Source organism: Pristiophorus japonicus, chromosome 7, assembly GCF_044704955.1.
Source record: "Pristiophorus japonicus isolate sPriJap1 chromosome 7, sPriJap1.hap1, whole genome shotgun sequence".
In the NCBI taxonomy this organism is placed as follows: domain Eukaryota; kingdom Metazoa; phylum Chordata; class Chondrichthyes; family Pristiophoridae; genus Pristiophorus; species Pristiophorus japonicus.
Window position 1 is genome coordinate 215869330 of NC_091983.1, and position 14941 is coordinate 215884270.

Consider the following 14941-nt stretch of genomic DNA (forward strand, 5'->3'; position numbering starts at 1 on the left):
GGGAGAGGAGAGGGAGGGAGGGAGGGGGAGAGGAGAGGGAGGGAGGGAGGGGGAGAGGAGAGGGAGGGAGGGAGGGGGAGAGGAGAGGGAGGGAGGGAGGGGGAGAGGAGAGGGAGGGAGGGAGGGGGAGAGGAGAGGGAGGGAGGGAGGGGGAGAGGAGAGGGAGGGAGGGAGGGGGAGAGGAGAGGGAGGGAGAGGAGAGGGAGGGAGAGGAGAGGGAGGGAGAGGAGAGGGAGGGAGAGGAGAGGGAGGGAGAGGAGAGGGAGGGAGAGGAGAGGGAGGGAGAGGAGAGGGAGGGAGAGGAGAGGGAGGGAGAGGAGAGGGAGGGAGAGGAGAGGGAGGGAGAGGAGAGGGAGGGAGGGGGAGAGGAGAGGGAGGGAGAGGAGAGGGAGGGAAAGGGAGAGGAGAGGGAGGGAAAGGGAGAGGAGAGGGTGGGAAAGGGAGAGGAGAGGGAGGGAGGGAGGGAGGGGGAGAGGAGAGGGAGGAGGGAGGGGGAGAGGGAGGGAGGGAGGGGGAGAGGAGAGGGAGGGAGGGAGGGGGAGAGGAGAGGGAGGGAGGGGGAGAGGAGAGGGAGGGAGGGGGAGAGGAGAGGGAGGGAGGGGGAGAGGAGAGGGAGGGAGGGAGGGGGAGGGAGAGGAGAGGGAGGGAGGGGGAGAGGAGAGGGAGGGAGGGAGGGAGGGGGAGAGGAGAGGGAGGGAGGGAGGGGGAGGGAGAGGAGAGGGAGGGAGGGGGGGGGGAGAGGAGAGGGAGGGAGAGGAGAGGGAGGGAGGAGGCTGAACGGGCCCGGCTGATGTGAAGAAGCCGGGCCCAAGACTTTGGGTGGGGCCCGCCCCCAGCAAGATGCCGGGTGGGCAGGCCCCGCCGAAGGAGTTAAAGGTTGGTGGCCAGGGGAAGCCGGCGCTGGGGGGTGGGAGGGGGTCGTCGGAACGGGAGCTGGGGAGGGGGGGGGGGGGGTGCGGGGGTTGAGAGAGCCACCTGGAGCCAGAGCAGGAGCTGGACGAGGGAGGTGCAGCCTGATCTTTGCCACCCCAGTGCGGCCATTGGGCCAGGGCTAGGGGCTGCGTCCTTCGGGCCCCTCCCACACAGTTTCGGGCGCCTGGAGCTACTGCACATGCACGCCCACTGTAGCGCGCATATGCAAAGGTCCTTGCACTGATTTCAGCGCAGGGACCTGGCTCCGCCCCCCACAGCTCGTGCTGCCTGCGCCCAGCTCCAAAGGACCTGCAGGGAGCCGGAGAATCTGCAGGTATTTTTTAGGCGCACTTTTGGGCGTGAAAAACAGGCGTCCAGGTCAAGGCTGCGCCGTTCTAGGCGCGATCCGAAACTTGGGCCCTGAAAGTGCACTCTCTGTTAATACTGCTCATCACTAAGGAGAGATGAACTGTTCCCTGCACCAAAGTGACTGCATCTGTCACAACAGAACTGCAGCATGCAAACAACCAACATTTCCACCCGGGTAATTGATTTTATTCAGAGTCTAACTACAACTTTGGAATTTATCCAAATGGGGATTACCAGGTTAAATCGGATTAAACCCTAAAACGGAAGGCAAACCTCTAGGGCACACTTGCTTCACTTCTACAGACATGGAACAAGTGTCAGTAAATACAGATCATGCACCTCAAGTTCTCATTGTAACAACTTGTATTTATATAGCGCCTTTAACGAGCTAGAATGTCCCGAGGCACTTCACAGGAGTATTATAAAACAAAATTTGACACCGAGCCGCGTAAGGAGAAATTAGGGCAGGTGATCAAAAGCTTGGTCACAGAGGTAGGTTTTAAGGAGCAGCAACCGATCACCTTTGTGTTCTTCTCTGGTGGGCAGAGGAAATGCTTCAAGGACATCCTCAAAGCCTCCTTGAAAAGGTGCAATAGCCCCACCGACACCAGGGAATCCCTGGTGCAAGGCCGCTCAAAGTGGTGAAGCATCAGTCTCTTCGCTGGGAGCAAGCGGAAGCCAAGCGCAAACAGCACACGACAACCCAAGCACCACCGTCTGCCCCTATGACGGGGACTGTAGGTCCCCCGCATTGGACTCATCAGTCACCCGAGAACTCATATTAGTGTGACAGCAAGTCATCCTCGACTCCGAGGGACTGCTTAAGAAGAAGCTGTTCTGCTACGGAGGGGATGGAGTAGAATTAATATAATGCCCGAAGTGATGCCAATATAAATTTACAGGAACGCTCCTTGACCACTGCTCCTGCAGGACGTGATTCCAATTTCCCCACCTCGGGGCAGTTCCAAAAAGTTGCATCACCCCTACGGCTGAAACAGGTTCTCAAAACTAAATATTAAAAGTAATGGATCACAATACGAATAGTCTTAGTGCAATTGTACACTTGCATTCCTCTATGGCCTGAAAATAAACTTCTATTTCCTGTGAACATTAGCAGAGAGCAAGAAATGGAAACCTGCAATCGACTTTATCATGGCCTCTACCCCATCATCAGCTTCCCTGTAAAAATGTTCAGCTTACATAGTCCTCAATCCCTCCAGAGACCCCACCCATCTCATCCCACAACCCTAGTGGGCTACACAGGCCATGCATGCTCCCAGTCAATACTTGTTTCTGTAATCCCCAATCCCATTCCCAACCGGATATTCAGCCAGCTCTTGTTTGAAAGCATTGACTAACTGACTTTTCAATAGCTGCCTTCTCTGGGAGGTGGTTCCACAACATTACTATCCTGTGGGAAAGCTTGGGGAGGGTTATTTGCATTTTAAACCTGTTCCCTTACACCTCCCTGCCTCCCTCTGCCCCATTGTATTAGTTCAGTTCTACCAAGATCCCCCTAGTCATTCTTCTCTGAACCTTTCACAAGGAGTCAGTGTCCTTCTGAAGACACAAACAGCCCCAACTGTATGTATACACAAGATTAAAATAACTTATTTCGAATTCTGGTCAAATAATCCACTCCCGTACTCAACTAGACGCGACAACAGCGTCATATTGACTGGCCATCTTCAGTGGATCAACACTAATCACAACAGATCCTTTCCGGTTTTCCTGGCAGACATCTCATCATCCTGTACATGCTCCTTGATCTAATATGCATCACTCTGTATTAGTCTACATTCAAATCTGTCTGTCGTTCCTTCAGCCCCTGCACAGCAAGATGTAAAACATTGAGTAAAACATTCAGCTCCTGTAAACTATTTGAATAACAGTATGGTGTCAATCTGGGAATCTATTCTCTTTATGGCATCGTCTTTAACATGACACTTTATACCAAACCTAATAAAGTGATGTTCTTTTTTTAGAAAGGTTCGTCCTCCCATCAAATAATAAACCTTAAGTTTGGAAATCTTTCTTTAGAAATGAATTGATTGAAATGAATGTCCTGTGTTCAGGGGTGTAATATACCCTCTTGGGCACAGATGACCAACAGCTTCACTCTCAAGAGGGACAGATTTTCAACTTTCGGGATTTTTCAGCAAAAACGGTGGCGATACGGCAAAATTACCGTTTTCGCTGCACTACCGTTTTTAGGCCAAACTTTTGGCCTTGGCACATCGGTAAAGGAGGCGTTGCACGAGTATTCGCGGCACAAAACGCAAGTTTTGGCAACTTTAGTCTGTGTCGTTTGCACTGCAATAGAGGCTTTGGTTTGGGGGGGGTGGGGGGGGGAATTGCAAAGAAAATTCCAAAAACATTTACAAAACCCTTAGCTACCAAATCGCTGAAAAATAATTTTAAAATAAAAACTTTAACTTACCTTTTTTTGCAGGTTTTCATACTTACCGCTGCAGGCAAGGCTGCCCCGACAGGTTTGACCCTGTCGGTATTGTGGGCGCGGCGTACGGGTCGGGAGAGTGACGAAAGTACGACGGCAACGCAATCCGCGTCGTTACACATCGGTACACCTCTTTCCGGCGGTACGTCTCATCGCCGCCGCAAACATCAAGCCCAGGATCCCGACCAGGCTTTGCGACCGGGTTTTTGCCGCGGAGGGTCAAAACGCAGCGAAAACTCAGACGCAAACCAGCCGAAAATCCAGCCCTCTAAAAGAGTTTACCAGTACATTGACTAAACCCTACAGTGCACTTTAGATGGGAAAAACAACTATCACCACACAGGGCACCCGTAATAGAAACATAGAAAATAGGTGCAGGAGTAGGCCATTCGGCCCTTCGAACCTGCACCACCATTCAATAAGATCATGGCTGATCATTCACCTCAGTACCCCTTTCCTACTTTCTCTCCATACCCCTTGATCCCATTAGCCGTAAAGGCCATATCTAACTCCCGCTTTAATATATCTAAAGAACTGGCATCAACAACTCTCTGCGGTAGAGAATTGCACAGGTTAACAACTCTCTGAGTGAAGAATTTTCTCCTCATCCGAGTCCTAAATGGCTTACCCCTTATCCTTAGACTGTGTCCCCTGGTTCTGGACTCCCCCAACATCAGGAACATTCTTCCTGCATCTAACCTGTTCAGTCCCATCAGAATTTTATGTTTTTATGAGATCCCCTCTCATTCTTCTAAACTCCAGTGAATACAGGCCCAGTTGATCCAGTCTCTCCTCATATGTCAGTCCAGCCATCCCTGGAATCAGTCTGGCGAACCTTCGCTGCACTCCCTCAATAGCAAGAACGTCCTTCCTCAGATTAGGAGACCGAAACTGAACACAATATTCCAGGTGAGGCCCCACCAAGGTCCTGTACAACTGCAGTAAGACCTCCCTGCTCCTATACTCAAATCCTCTAGTTATGAAGGCCAACATTCCATTTGCCTTCTTCACTGCCAGCTGTACCTGTATGCCAACCTTCAATAACTAATGTACCATGACACCCAGGTTTCGTTGCACCTCCCCTTTACCTAATCTGCTGCCATTCAGATAATAATCTGCCTCCATGTTTTTGCCACCAAAGTGGATAACCTCACATTTATCCACATTATACTGCATCTGCCAAGTGTCTCTCAGAGTGGACCCCAGTCACTGATCCCAGAGCTTTCCCAAACCTAGTATATTCTCCAACAGGAAATGCAAATTCTGTATCTTCTGTGCACATGGTACAATGTTCAAGGAGACATTACCAAGCAGAGAGTTCTAGAGGCAGGGCAAGTAATTCGTGACATTAGTCTCTGCTGTTGGTAATACGCGTGCATGTATTGTATGATACAGAACATGGCATTGCAGCTGTAACCCTTCAATGCTACAGACCTGTCACTGGCCATGTGTGGCACCCGCTACAACCGATAGAATCAGTACTTGAGCAGGAAGCGTTAGGTAACCTACTAGAAAGTCTTTATCCTTCTGACTCCTTGCACAGTTTGCAGTACATTACCACACACTTCACTAGTACTGCTGAATCACATTAAAACACGCCTACTCAGCGCAGAAGTTATTTGAATAAGGATTTCTAGAGACTGCAGGTGAAATCAGCCAATTTGTTAATAAATGCATCTTAGGCAAATTCAGTCGTTCATTAATTCAACCTGAATAAAAAGCAGGTTTGGAAATCACAAGGTGGTAGAGTGGGTGCGATTAACTACTGAAATCAAAACGTGTACAACAGCACTGCCCTGTAACTCTACTCCCTCACGTCAACGCTAAAAAATCTTCAAGCCAGCCAATTGATGTCCTGGCAGAGATTAATTAAGCAGTGACTGCAAGCCAGATCGAGCTCCTTCTTTCCACTGCATTACGCAGTGTCATGTAGTGTGTTGACCCGCTAAGTCACGGTGGGAGCCAGAGAAAACAGTGCCAATTAGGATCTCTGAAGAAGCACGGCTTGAAAGTGTAACACACAGACGCTGCACTGGAGCACGACACGTGGCCTGCTGACTCCCCACCGCACTCCAACACAGAGTGTGAGAATAGCAGTGTGGCTCTGCCACTACCCATATGCAAAGACGCGATCCCGCTGAGACACATAATGAGTGACGGGAGGTGGGGGTAGGGTGCGAGCGGTCATGTTTTAAGAATAAAGCCGGTTGACTGGATATGCAGAGCAATGGAAATCATAAACACAAATGCCATGGGTCAGTGTGTGTAATCAAGTAATCCCTTTGATCCTCTTATCAGCAAGAATGGAATTCATCAAGGACAACACATACAGCACTTAGTCGCAAAACCCTGTGAATAATCCAACATAAATACACTCACGTGCTTTGGGGAAGCCCACACATTAAAAAAACAGTTTAGAAGCACCAGCTGCCTGTAATATTTGCATTAAAATCCTTTAAATAAAACCGGGGGAGAGGAAGAGAAGAGATGGTGAAAAACTTTCTGAAAACTGTTACAGAACTCGGTGTACAAGAAAGAAATCAGATGAACCAGGATGCACCTGAAACTGGTCACCCTGAGGCACTATTTCAAAGGTCATTTACAAGGTCACAGTTCAACAGTCAAATGAGAAACAAAAACACCAAAGTAACAAGTTTACTTGGTGCCTTCTGCTTCATTCTCCTTACTGTAAGCTGCTTTGAGATGTCTTGCTGTACACTATACACGTTGTGGCCGTTTCAGAGCTTATTTTAGTTGAATGGGATGGGTGAGATCAGTCTAAAAGATGAATACCTTACTTTTAAGTCCCCTGCAAATCAGAGCTAACACCTTGGGCCCAAGTTTCCACACGATAAAAAATGGGCGCCCCTCCGAGCTGGGCGCCCGTTTTTCGCGCCACAAAGTGCGCCTAAAAAAAACCCTCGGTATTCTCCACCTCCCTGCAGGTCCTCTGGCCCTCGGCGCAGCGCAGCACGAGCTGTAAAGGGCGGAGCCAGGTCCCTGCGCTGAAAACAGTGCCGGGACCTCTGCACATGCGCGCTACATTGGGCAAGTGCAGTAGCTCCAGGCGCCCGAAACTGTGTGGGAGGGGCCCGAAGCACGCAGCCCCCTAGCCCTGGCCGAATGGCCTCACTGGGGCTGCGTGAATAAGGCTCCTCCCACGGCCAGCTCCTGCTTCCTGCCGACTCCCGCTCCTGCTTCCCCACCCCGGACCGGACCGGACCGGACCCGACCCGCCTGTCGCTGCCGCTCCTGCTTCCCCCCCCCCCCCCGGACCAGACCCGACCCGCCTGTCGCTGCCGCTCCTGCTCCCCCCCCCCCCCGGACCCGACCCGACCCGTCTGCCGCTCCTGCTCCCCCCCCCCTCCGGACCAGACCCGACCCGACCCGACCCGACCCGTCTGCCGCTCCTGCTCCCCCCCCCCCCCCCCGGACCCGACCCGACCCGTCTGCCGCTCCTGCTCCCCCCCCCCCCCCGGACCGGACCGGACCCGACCCGTCTGCCGCTCCTGCTCCACCCCCCCCCCGGACCCGACCCGACCCGTCTGCCGCTCCTGCTCCCCCCCCCCCCGGACCCGACCCGACCCGTCTGCCGCTCCTGCTCCCCCCCCCCCCCGGACCCGACCCGACCCGTCTGCCGCTCCTGCTCCCCCCCCCCCCCCGGACCGGACCCGACCCGACCCGACCCGCCTGTCGCTGCCGCTCCTGCTTCCCCCCCCCCCCGGACCGGACCCGACTCGACCCGCCTGTCGCTGCCACCAGACTCAACCCGACTCTACTCCCGCCACCGCCCCCAGACTGGATCCGACCTGACCACCGTATTTGTAGTATGTTTATTTTGCAATGCTCCCAGCGTCACAGTAAATGCCCCCAGAAGTAATACTTCAATAGCACCGCCTTCCCCTATGGCCTCGGCCGTCGAGAGGGACCATGTCATGGGAACACAACCACCTCAAAGTCACGCACTATCCTGACTTGGGCATGTATCGTGGTCCCTACATCATCACCGGGTCAATATTTTATTTGTTGATGGGATGTGGGCGTCGCTGGCATTTATTGCCCATCCTAATCGCCCTCGAGAAGATGGTGGTGAGTCACCTTCTTGAACCGCTGCAGTCCGTGTGGTGAAAGTACTCCCACAGTGCTGTTAAGGAGGGAGTGCCAGGATTTTGACCCGGCGACGATGAAGGAACGGTGATATATTTCCAAGTCAGGATGGTGTGTGATTTGGAGGGGAACTTGGGAGGTGGTGGTGTTACCATGCGCCTGCTGCCCTTGTCCTTCTAGGTGGTAGAAGTCGCGGGTTTGGGAGGTGCTGCCGTAAGTCCTTATCCAACATCAAGGATTGCAGCAATTCAAGGAGAAGTTGCCACCACCACCTTCGCAGGGCAATAAATGCGGCCTAGTCATTGTGGCCCACATCCCAAGAATAAATAAAAAGGAAGTTGGCCCAGACCGACCAGCAACACACGTTTGCTGTTGTTGGTCTGTGCCGATCCTCCCGGTTGACGGAAAGATAACTAGTAACTTGTATTACCATATATCCTTATCACATTGAAAAGTCTCGGTGCTTCACACAACAAATTATTTCAGAAGTGCAGTGACTCGTTATGTAGGGAAACAATGCAGCGGGCAGTGCAGTGTCATGTCATAAATCACAGCCTAAAGAGAATCGTGCACTTCATTCTTCGAGTTGCTGTGGTCTCCACCCCACAATATAATCGGGCCAGCTTCTTATGATGTGAGCCAAGTATTGCAGAAACCCTCCTCCCAAAAGCATCTCAGTGATTTAAAAGCACTGTTAAATCATTTGAAAGGCACTGTCTGCCTGAAGTGCCAAATCTTCATCCTTTAACTGAACAGAAGAGGTAAGAGATTTTCATTAAGACATCACGTGCGAGTGAGTCGATAATGCAACTCAATGTGATTTACATTGCCATTTGCAAATGAGAAAAGGATTGGTAAATGCCTTTTAATGAAGACAGTACCCCTTCGATTGTGCAACATTAAACTGATTTACTAGCTGATTTAGCTACAAGAAAATCATCTGCCGTCAGCAAACTCCTCACTATCACGTCTTTGTGTTAATAATGAAAACCAGGTGAAAATTGACACCGATAAGCCAGAGGTCTCAAAACCTGAATAGACTTTCTGAATAGACTCCACGCAAATGACTGCTGGTCCTTACTCATTCACCCCACTCCAAAAACATATCGACAGTGTTCAAAGGGTAAATAAAATCCCACGGCACTATTTTGAAGAAGAGCAGGGGAGTTATCCCCAGTGTCCTGGCCAATATTTATTCCTCAATCAACATCACTAAAAACAGATTATTCAGGCATCATCTCTTGCAGTTTATGGGAGCTTGCTGTGCGCAAGATTGGCTCCTCTATTACAACAGTGACTACACGCCAAAAAAGTACTTAATTGGCAGTAAAGCGCTTTTGGACGTCCTGAGGTCATGAAAGGCTCGATATATATGCAAGTCTTTTCTTTCAAATCTCACACAAACAATGCCTATATTGAGGGGGGGGGGGGGGGGGGACATTCACACATATAGCTCATACTTTCAATTTAAAATTAAAAGGATGAACTTTGAACCATTGCAAATCATTGTACAGCTAAATAATTACACTCTGGGGAAAAGCTAGTCACCATTCAGACAGAGTGCCACACACAACAAAGCAGCTGGAAAGATGAAGCACAGGCTGTGTACAAATTGGTAGAAAATATAACTCCCAACAGTTTGGTGTTGCAACCCCATTTAAGACTATTGACCACAGTTTCTAAAAGGATTGAACATTTAAACACTCTCCTATACTGTACTCTCCCAGTAGGACGTCAATCACTTGTACGACCAGGGACAGTTGACAGCACCCTACATTCTGAACGGTCCCAGTGGATTGGAAGGGAGCAAAAGTAACACTACTACTCAAGAAAGGAGGGAAAGAGAAAACAGGGAACGATAGGCCAGTGTCTGCAGAGGGATATAGACAGATTAAGTGAGTGGGCAAGAAGGTGCAAACATAGAAAATAGGTGCAGGAGTAGACCATTTGGCCCTTCGAGCCTGCACCACCATTCAATAAGATCATGACTGATCATTCCCTCAGTACCCCTTTTCTGCTTTCTCTCCATACCCTTTGATCTCTTTAGCCGTAAGGGCCATATCTAATTCCCTTTTGAATATATCCAATGAACTGGCATCAACAACTCTCTGCGGTAGGGAATTCCACAGGTTAACAACTCTCTGAGTGAAGAAGTTCCTCCTCATCTCAGTCCTAAATGGCCTACCCCTTATCCTAAGTCCGTGTCCCCTGGTTCTGGACTTCCCCAACATCAGGAACATTCTTCCCGCATTTAACCTGTCCAGTCCCGTCAGAATATTATACGTTTGTATGAGATCCCCTCTCATCCTTCTAAACTCCAGTGAATAAAGGCCCAGTTGATCCAGTCTCTCCTTATATGACAGTCCAGTCATCCCTGGAATCAGTCTGGTGAACCTTCGCTGCACTCCCTCAATAGCAAGAATGTCCTTCCTCAGATTAGGAGACCAAAACTGAACACAAGAATATAATGCGGGGAAATGTGAGGTTATTCATTTTGGTAAGATGATTGGAAAAACAGAATTTTTTTTTTTTAAATAGTGAGAAACTATTCAATGTTGGCGTGCAGAGGGTTTGGAGTGTCTTTGACACGAAACACAGAAAGTGAACATGCAGGTACAGCAAGCAATTAGGAAGGAAAATGGTCTTTATTGTAAGGGGGCTGGAGTAGAAGAGCAAGGAAGTCTTGCTACAATTATACAGAGCTTTGGTGAGACCACACTTGGAGTACTGTGCACCGAAGGTTCACTCGATTGATTCCTGAGAATTGTTTTATGAGGACAGATTGAGTAGAATGGGCCAATATTCTCTGGAGTTTAGAAGAATGAGAGGTGATCTATAAGATTCAGAGGACTTGACAGGGTAGTTGCTGAGAGGTTGTTTACTCTGGCTGGAGAGACTAGAACGAGGGGGCAGTCTCAGGATAAGGGGTCGGCCATTTAGGACTGAGATGAGAAATTTCTTCACTCAGATGATGGTGAATCTTTGGAATTCTCTACCTCAGAGGTTCTGGATGCTCAGTCACTGAGTATATTCAAGGCCGAGATCGACATTTGGACTCTAGGGGAATCAATGGATATGGGGACAATGCAGGAAAGCGAAGTTGAGGTAGAAGATTAGCCATGAGCTTGCTGAATGGTGGAGCAGGCTCAAGGGGCCGTATGGCCTACTCCTGCTCCTAATCCTTATGTTGTGGTGCACTGAGTGTGCACATCTGTCAGGGGTGGTACACAGACCATCACACTGGCAGTGGTGCAGAGCTTGCTACTTGTTCCCAAATTCCTGCAACTATCTGATAGCTCCAAAAAATCCAGTTAGGTATTTGATACAAAACATAAGCTACTTGCGAACAATACTTAGTTTTAAATGCAGGCCTGACTCGGTGGAAACTTGTTTCAAAATACATGCACAAACATCCTGAATGTATGCTAGAGCGACCCACTAGCCCTGGCCATCCACAAAGCCCTACTTGTGCTTATGTTTCTTATTTACTAGATTATTTGTGCAGCTGGAGGTCAGTTTGATAGTGTGTCAGTGTGGTGATGTGTCCATGCTTCAGTATAGTGACATATCTATACGAGTACTGTATCTGGGTGCAAGGTGAGCAGAGTGCAAGTCACTAGTACGACTGGTGCATTCAGTGTAAGATACATCACGTATCTCAACGCTGCGAGTGTGAAGAGGTCAGGCGCAGGCAGCGGAAGGAGTGTGGGGTAAATCAGTGCCACCTGACCCCGCTCCCTTCCCCTGACAAATATCTGTCCCACCTGTGACAGGGTCTGTGGACTGTTCAGCCACCAAAGAACTCACTCTAGTCTTCCTCGATTTCAAGGGATTGCCTATGATGATGACATCACTAGTGCTCCTGATTTAAGTAGTTATTAGTGTTTCTGATGTGGATCTCAGTGTGCATAGGTGTGTATCTGTTTAATACAGTGTGTAACTATTGTTCCTGGTGTGTTCAAGTGTAACTGGTGTGGTGGATGTGTTAGTCGCGGTGTCCCCAGGGCGCCAATCATGCATGTCCCGGTGTGTGAGATATGCGTGTCCCCGGGGTGTCAGTAGTGTGTCGGTCATGCATGTCGCGGATGTCCATCACGGCTGACAAGGGGTGCGAGTCACGCCTGTCGCGGGTCTCGCCAGTCCCGGGTGGGGGGTCACGCATGTTGTGGTGTCGAACGGTGTGTTGGTCATGCGTGTCGGTCGGTCAATGTCGGTCATGTGTGTCGTGGGAAGCGGCGGCCATGTGTGTTATGGGTGAGGAGACCAAGTGTGTCGCTGTTGCGGTGGGGTGCCGATCACACGTGTCGTGGGGACAGGTCTCGCCCATCCCGGGTGGGGGGTCACGCATGTTGCGGTTGTGCCGGCTACACGGGTCGTGGTGTCGGTTGGTGTCAGCCACGTGTGTCGTGGTTGCGGCGGGGTGCCGGTCATGTGTCGCGGTTGCGGCCAGTGTCGGCCACATGTATCGCGGTTGTGAGGTGCGTCAGTCACGCGTGTCGTGGTGTGTTGGCCACGTGTCGCGGTTGAGGCGGGATGCCGGTCACGCGTGTCATGGTGTGTCGGCCAAGTGTTGCGGTTGAGGCGGCCACGTGTGTCGCGGTTGCGAGGTACACCCGTCATGCGTGTCGTGGTGTGTCGGCCAAGTGTCGCGGTTGAGGCGGGATGCCGGTCACGCGTGTCATGCTGTGTCAGTCACACATGTCCCCGGAGCTGCCACACTCACCAGGCCGAGGAAAGCGGCGCACAGCAGGAGGGTGTCAGCAGTGCGGCCGCCCCGGATCACTCTCACCTCGGCCTGGGCCTCCGGGCCCCTCAGCCCGGCCCTGCCGCCGTTGGTGGTGGTGGTGCGGCCGGGAGGGCCCTTCTCGAACAGCGTCTCCTGCTCTTCCTCCTCCGGCAGCTGCTGCAGCGGCCGCGACAGCCGCCCGAAGCGCGCTGGCTTCTTCCCCAAGGCCGGGGGCCTGCCCGCCCGGCCCGGCATCGCCCGCACTGCCCCCGCCTCACCCGCTCACACCGCGGCTCACAGCGCTCTGCCCGCCCGGCCCCCGGCCCCGGCAGGAAGTGAGGGCAGGAGGTGCTGAGGTGTCACAGGCACCGGATCATCACAAAGCAGCAGGGAGACACCCCGGGTCACTGGGATATACCGCACAGTGATAATACTGCAAAACACGGAAATAATGCTGCAAAACTAATAATAACATTGTAATAATACTGCAAAACAGTGATAATACTGTAAAACGCTGAAATAATGTTGCAAAACACAGTAATAATATCACAAAACTAATAATAACACAGTAATAATACTGCAAAACACGGAAATAATGTTGCAAAACACAGCAATAATACTGCAAAACTAATAATAACACAGTAATAATACTGCAAAACAGTGATAATACTGTAAAACGCTGAAATAATGTTGCAAAACACAGTAATAATATCACAAAACTAATAATAACACAGTAATAATACTGCAAAACACGGAAATAATGTTGCAAAACACAGCAATAATACTGCAAAACTAATAATAACATCGTAATAATACTGCAAAACAGTGATAATACTGCAAAACACTGAAATAAAATAACAGTAATAATAATGCAAAACGGTGATAATACTGCAAAACACTGAAATAATGTTGCAAAACACGGTAATAATACCGCAAAACTAATAATAACATAGTAATAATACTGCAAAACAGTGATAATACTGCAAAACACTGAAATAATGTTGCAAAACACAGTAATAATACCGCAAAACTAATAATAACACAGTAATAATACTGCAAAACAGTGAAATAATGTTGCAAAACACAGCAATAATATTGCAAAACTAATAATAACACAGTAATAATACTGCAAAACACGGAAATAATGTTGCAAAACACAGTAAAAAGCAATAATGCTGCAAAACACAAATAATGTTACAAAACACAGCAAAATTGCTGCAAAACACAGTAATAATGTTGCAAAACTCAGAAATACGGTAAAATACAGTAATAATACTGCAAAACACAGCAATAATACTGCAAAACAGAAATAATGCTGCAAAATACTGCACTAATCCTGCAAAACATAGTCATAATACTGTAAAACACAGCAATAATACAGCAAAACGAATAATACTGCAAAATACAATAATAAACGACCCCGACACACAGCAACAGGTAATTAACACAGGATAACAGGTTCCCTGCAGTCAAAATCAGGGGAAGTCATAACGGGGAACAAAGAAATGGCGGACCAATTGAACAAGTACTTTGGTTCGGTATTCAATGAGGAGGACACAAACAACCTTCCGGATATAAAAGGGGTCGGAGGGTCTAGTAAGGAGGAGGAACTGAGGAAAATCCTTATTAGTCGGGAAATTGTGTTGGGGAAATTGATGGGATTATAGGGAATTATAGACCGGTCAGCCTGACATCGGTAGTAGGTAAAATGATGGAATCAGTTATTAAGGATGTCATAGCAGTGCATTTGGAAAGAGGTAATATGATAGGTCCAAGTCAGCATGGATTTGTGAAAGGGAAATCATGCTTGACAAATCTTCTGGAATTTTTTGAGGATGTTTCCAGTAGAGTGGACAAGGGAGAACCAGTTGATGTGGTATATTTGGACTTTCAGAAGGCTTTCGACAAGGTCCCACACAAGAGATTAATGTGCACAGTTAAAGCACATGGGATTGGGGGTAGTGTGCTGACATGGATTGAGAACTGGTTGTCAGACAGGAAGCAAAGAGTAGGAGTAAATGGGGACTTTTCAGAATGGCAGGCAGTGACTAGTGGGGTACCGCAAGGTTCTGTGCTGGGGCCCCAGCTGTTTACACTGTACATTAATGATTTAGACGAGGAGATTAAATGTAGTATCTCCAAATTTGCGGATGACACTAAGTTGGGTGGCAGTGTGAGCTGCGAGGAGGATGCTATGAGGCTGCAGAGCGACTTGGATAGGTTAGGTGAGTGGGCAAATGCATGGCAGATGAAGTATAATGTGGATAAATGTGAGGTTATCCACTTTGGTGGTAAAAACAGAGAGACAGACTATTATCTGAATGGTGACAGATTAGGAAAAGGGGAGGTGCAAAGAGACCTGGGTGTCA

General features: G+C 49.5%; 1 protein-coding gene across 2 annotated transcripts in view; it reads right to left on the bottom strand.

Annotated features, from left to right (window-relative positions):
* The window catches only part of mfsd4b (major facilitator superfamily domain containing 4B), a 34594-nt gene extending 21718 nt beyond the window's left edge, over positions 1–12876 (bottom strand). Inside the window, exon 1 of one of the 2 annotated variants that reach the window (XM_070885793.1) lies at positions 12636–12876. In XM_070885793.1, the coding sequence (XP_070741894.1) occupies positions 12636–12827 (192 nt within the window). In that variant the 5' untranslated portion in view covers positions 12828–12876. Of the gene's footprint in view, positions 1–12569 lie in introns of both variants that reach the window. The other variant, XM_070885792.1, reaches the window with a different exon arrangement.
* Positions 12877–14941: the final 2065 nt, after the last annotated feature.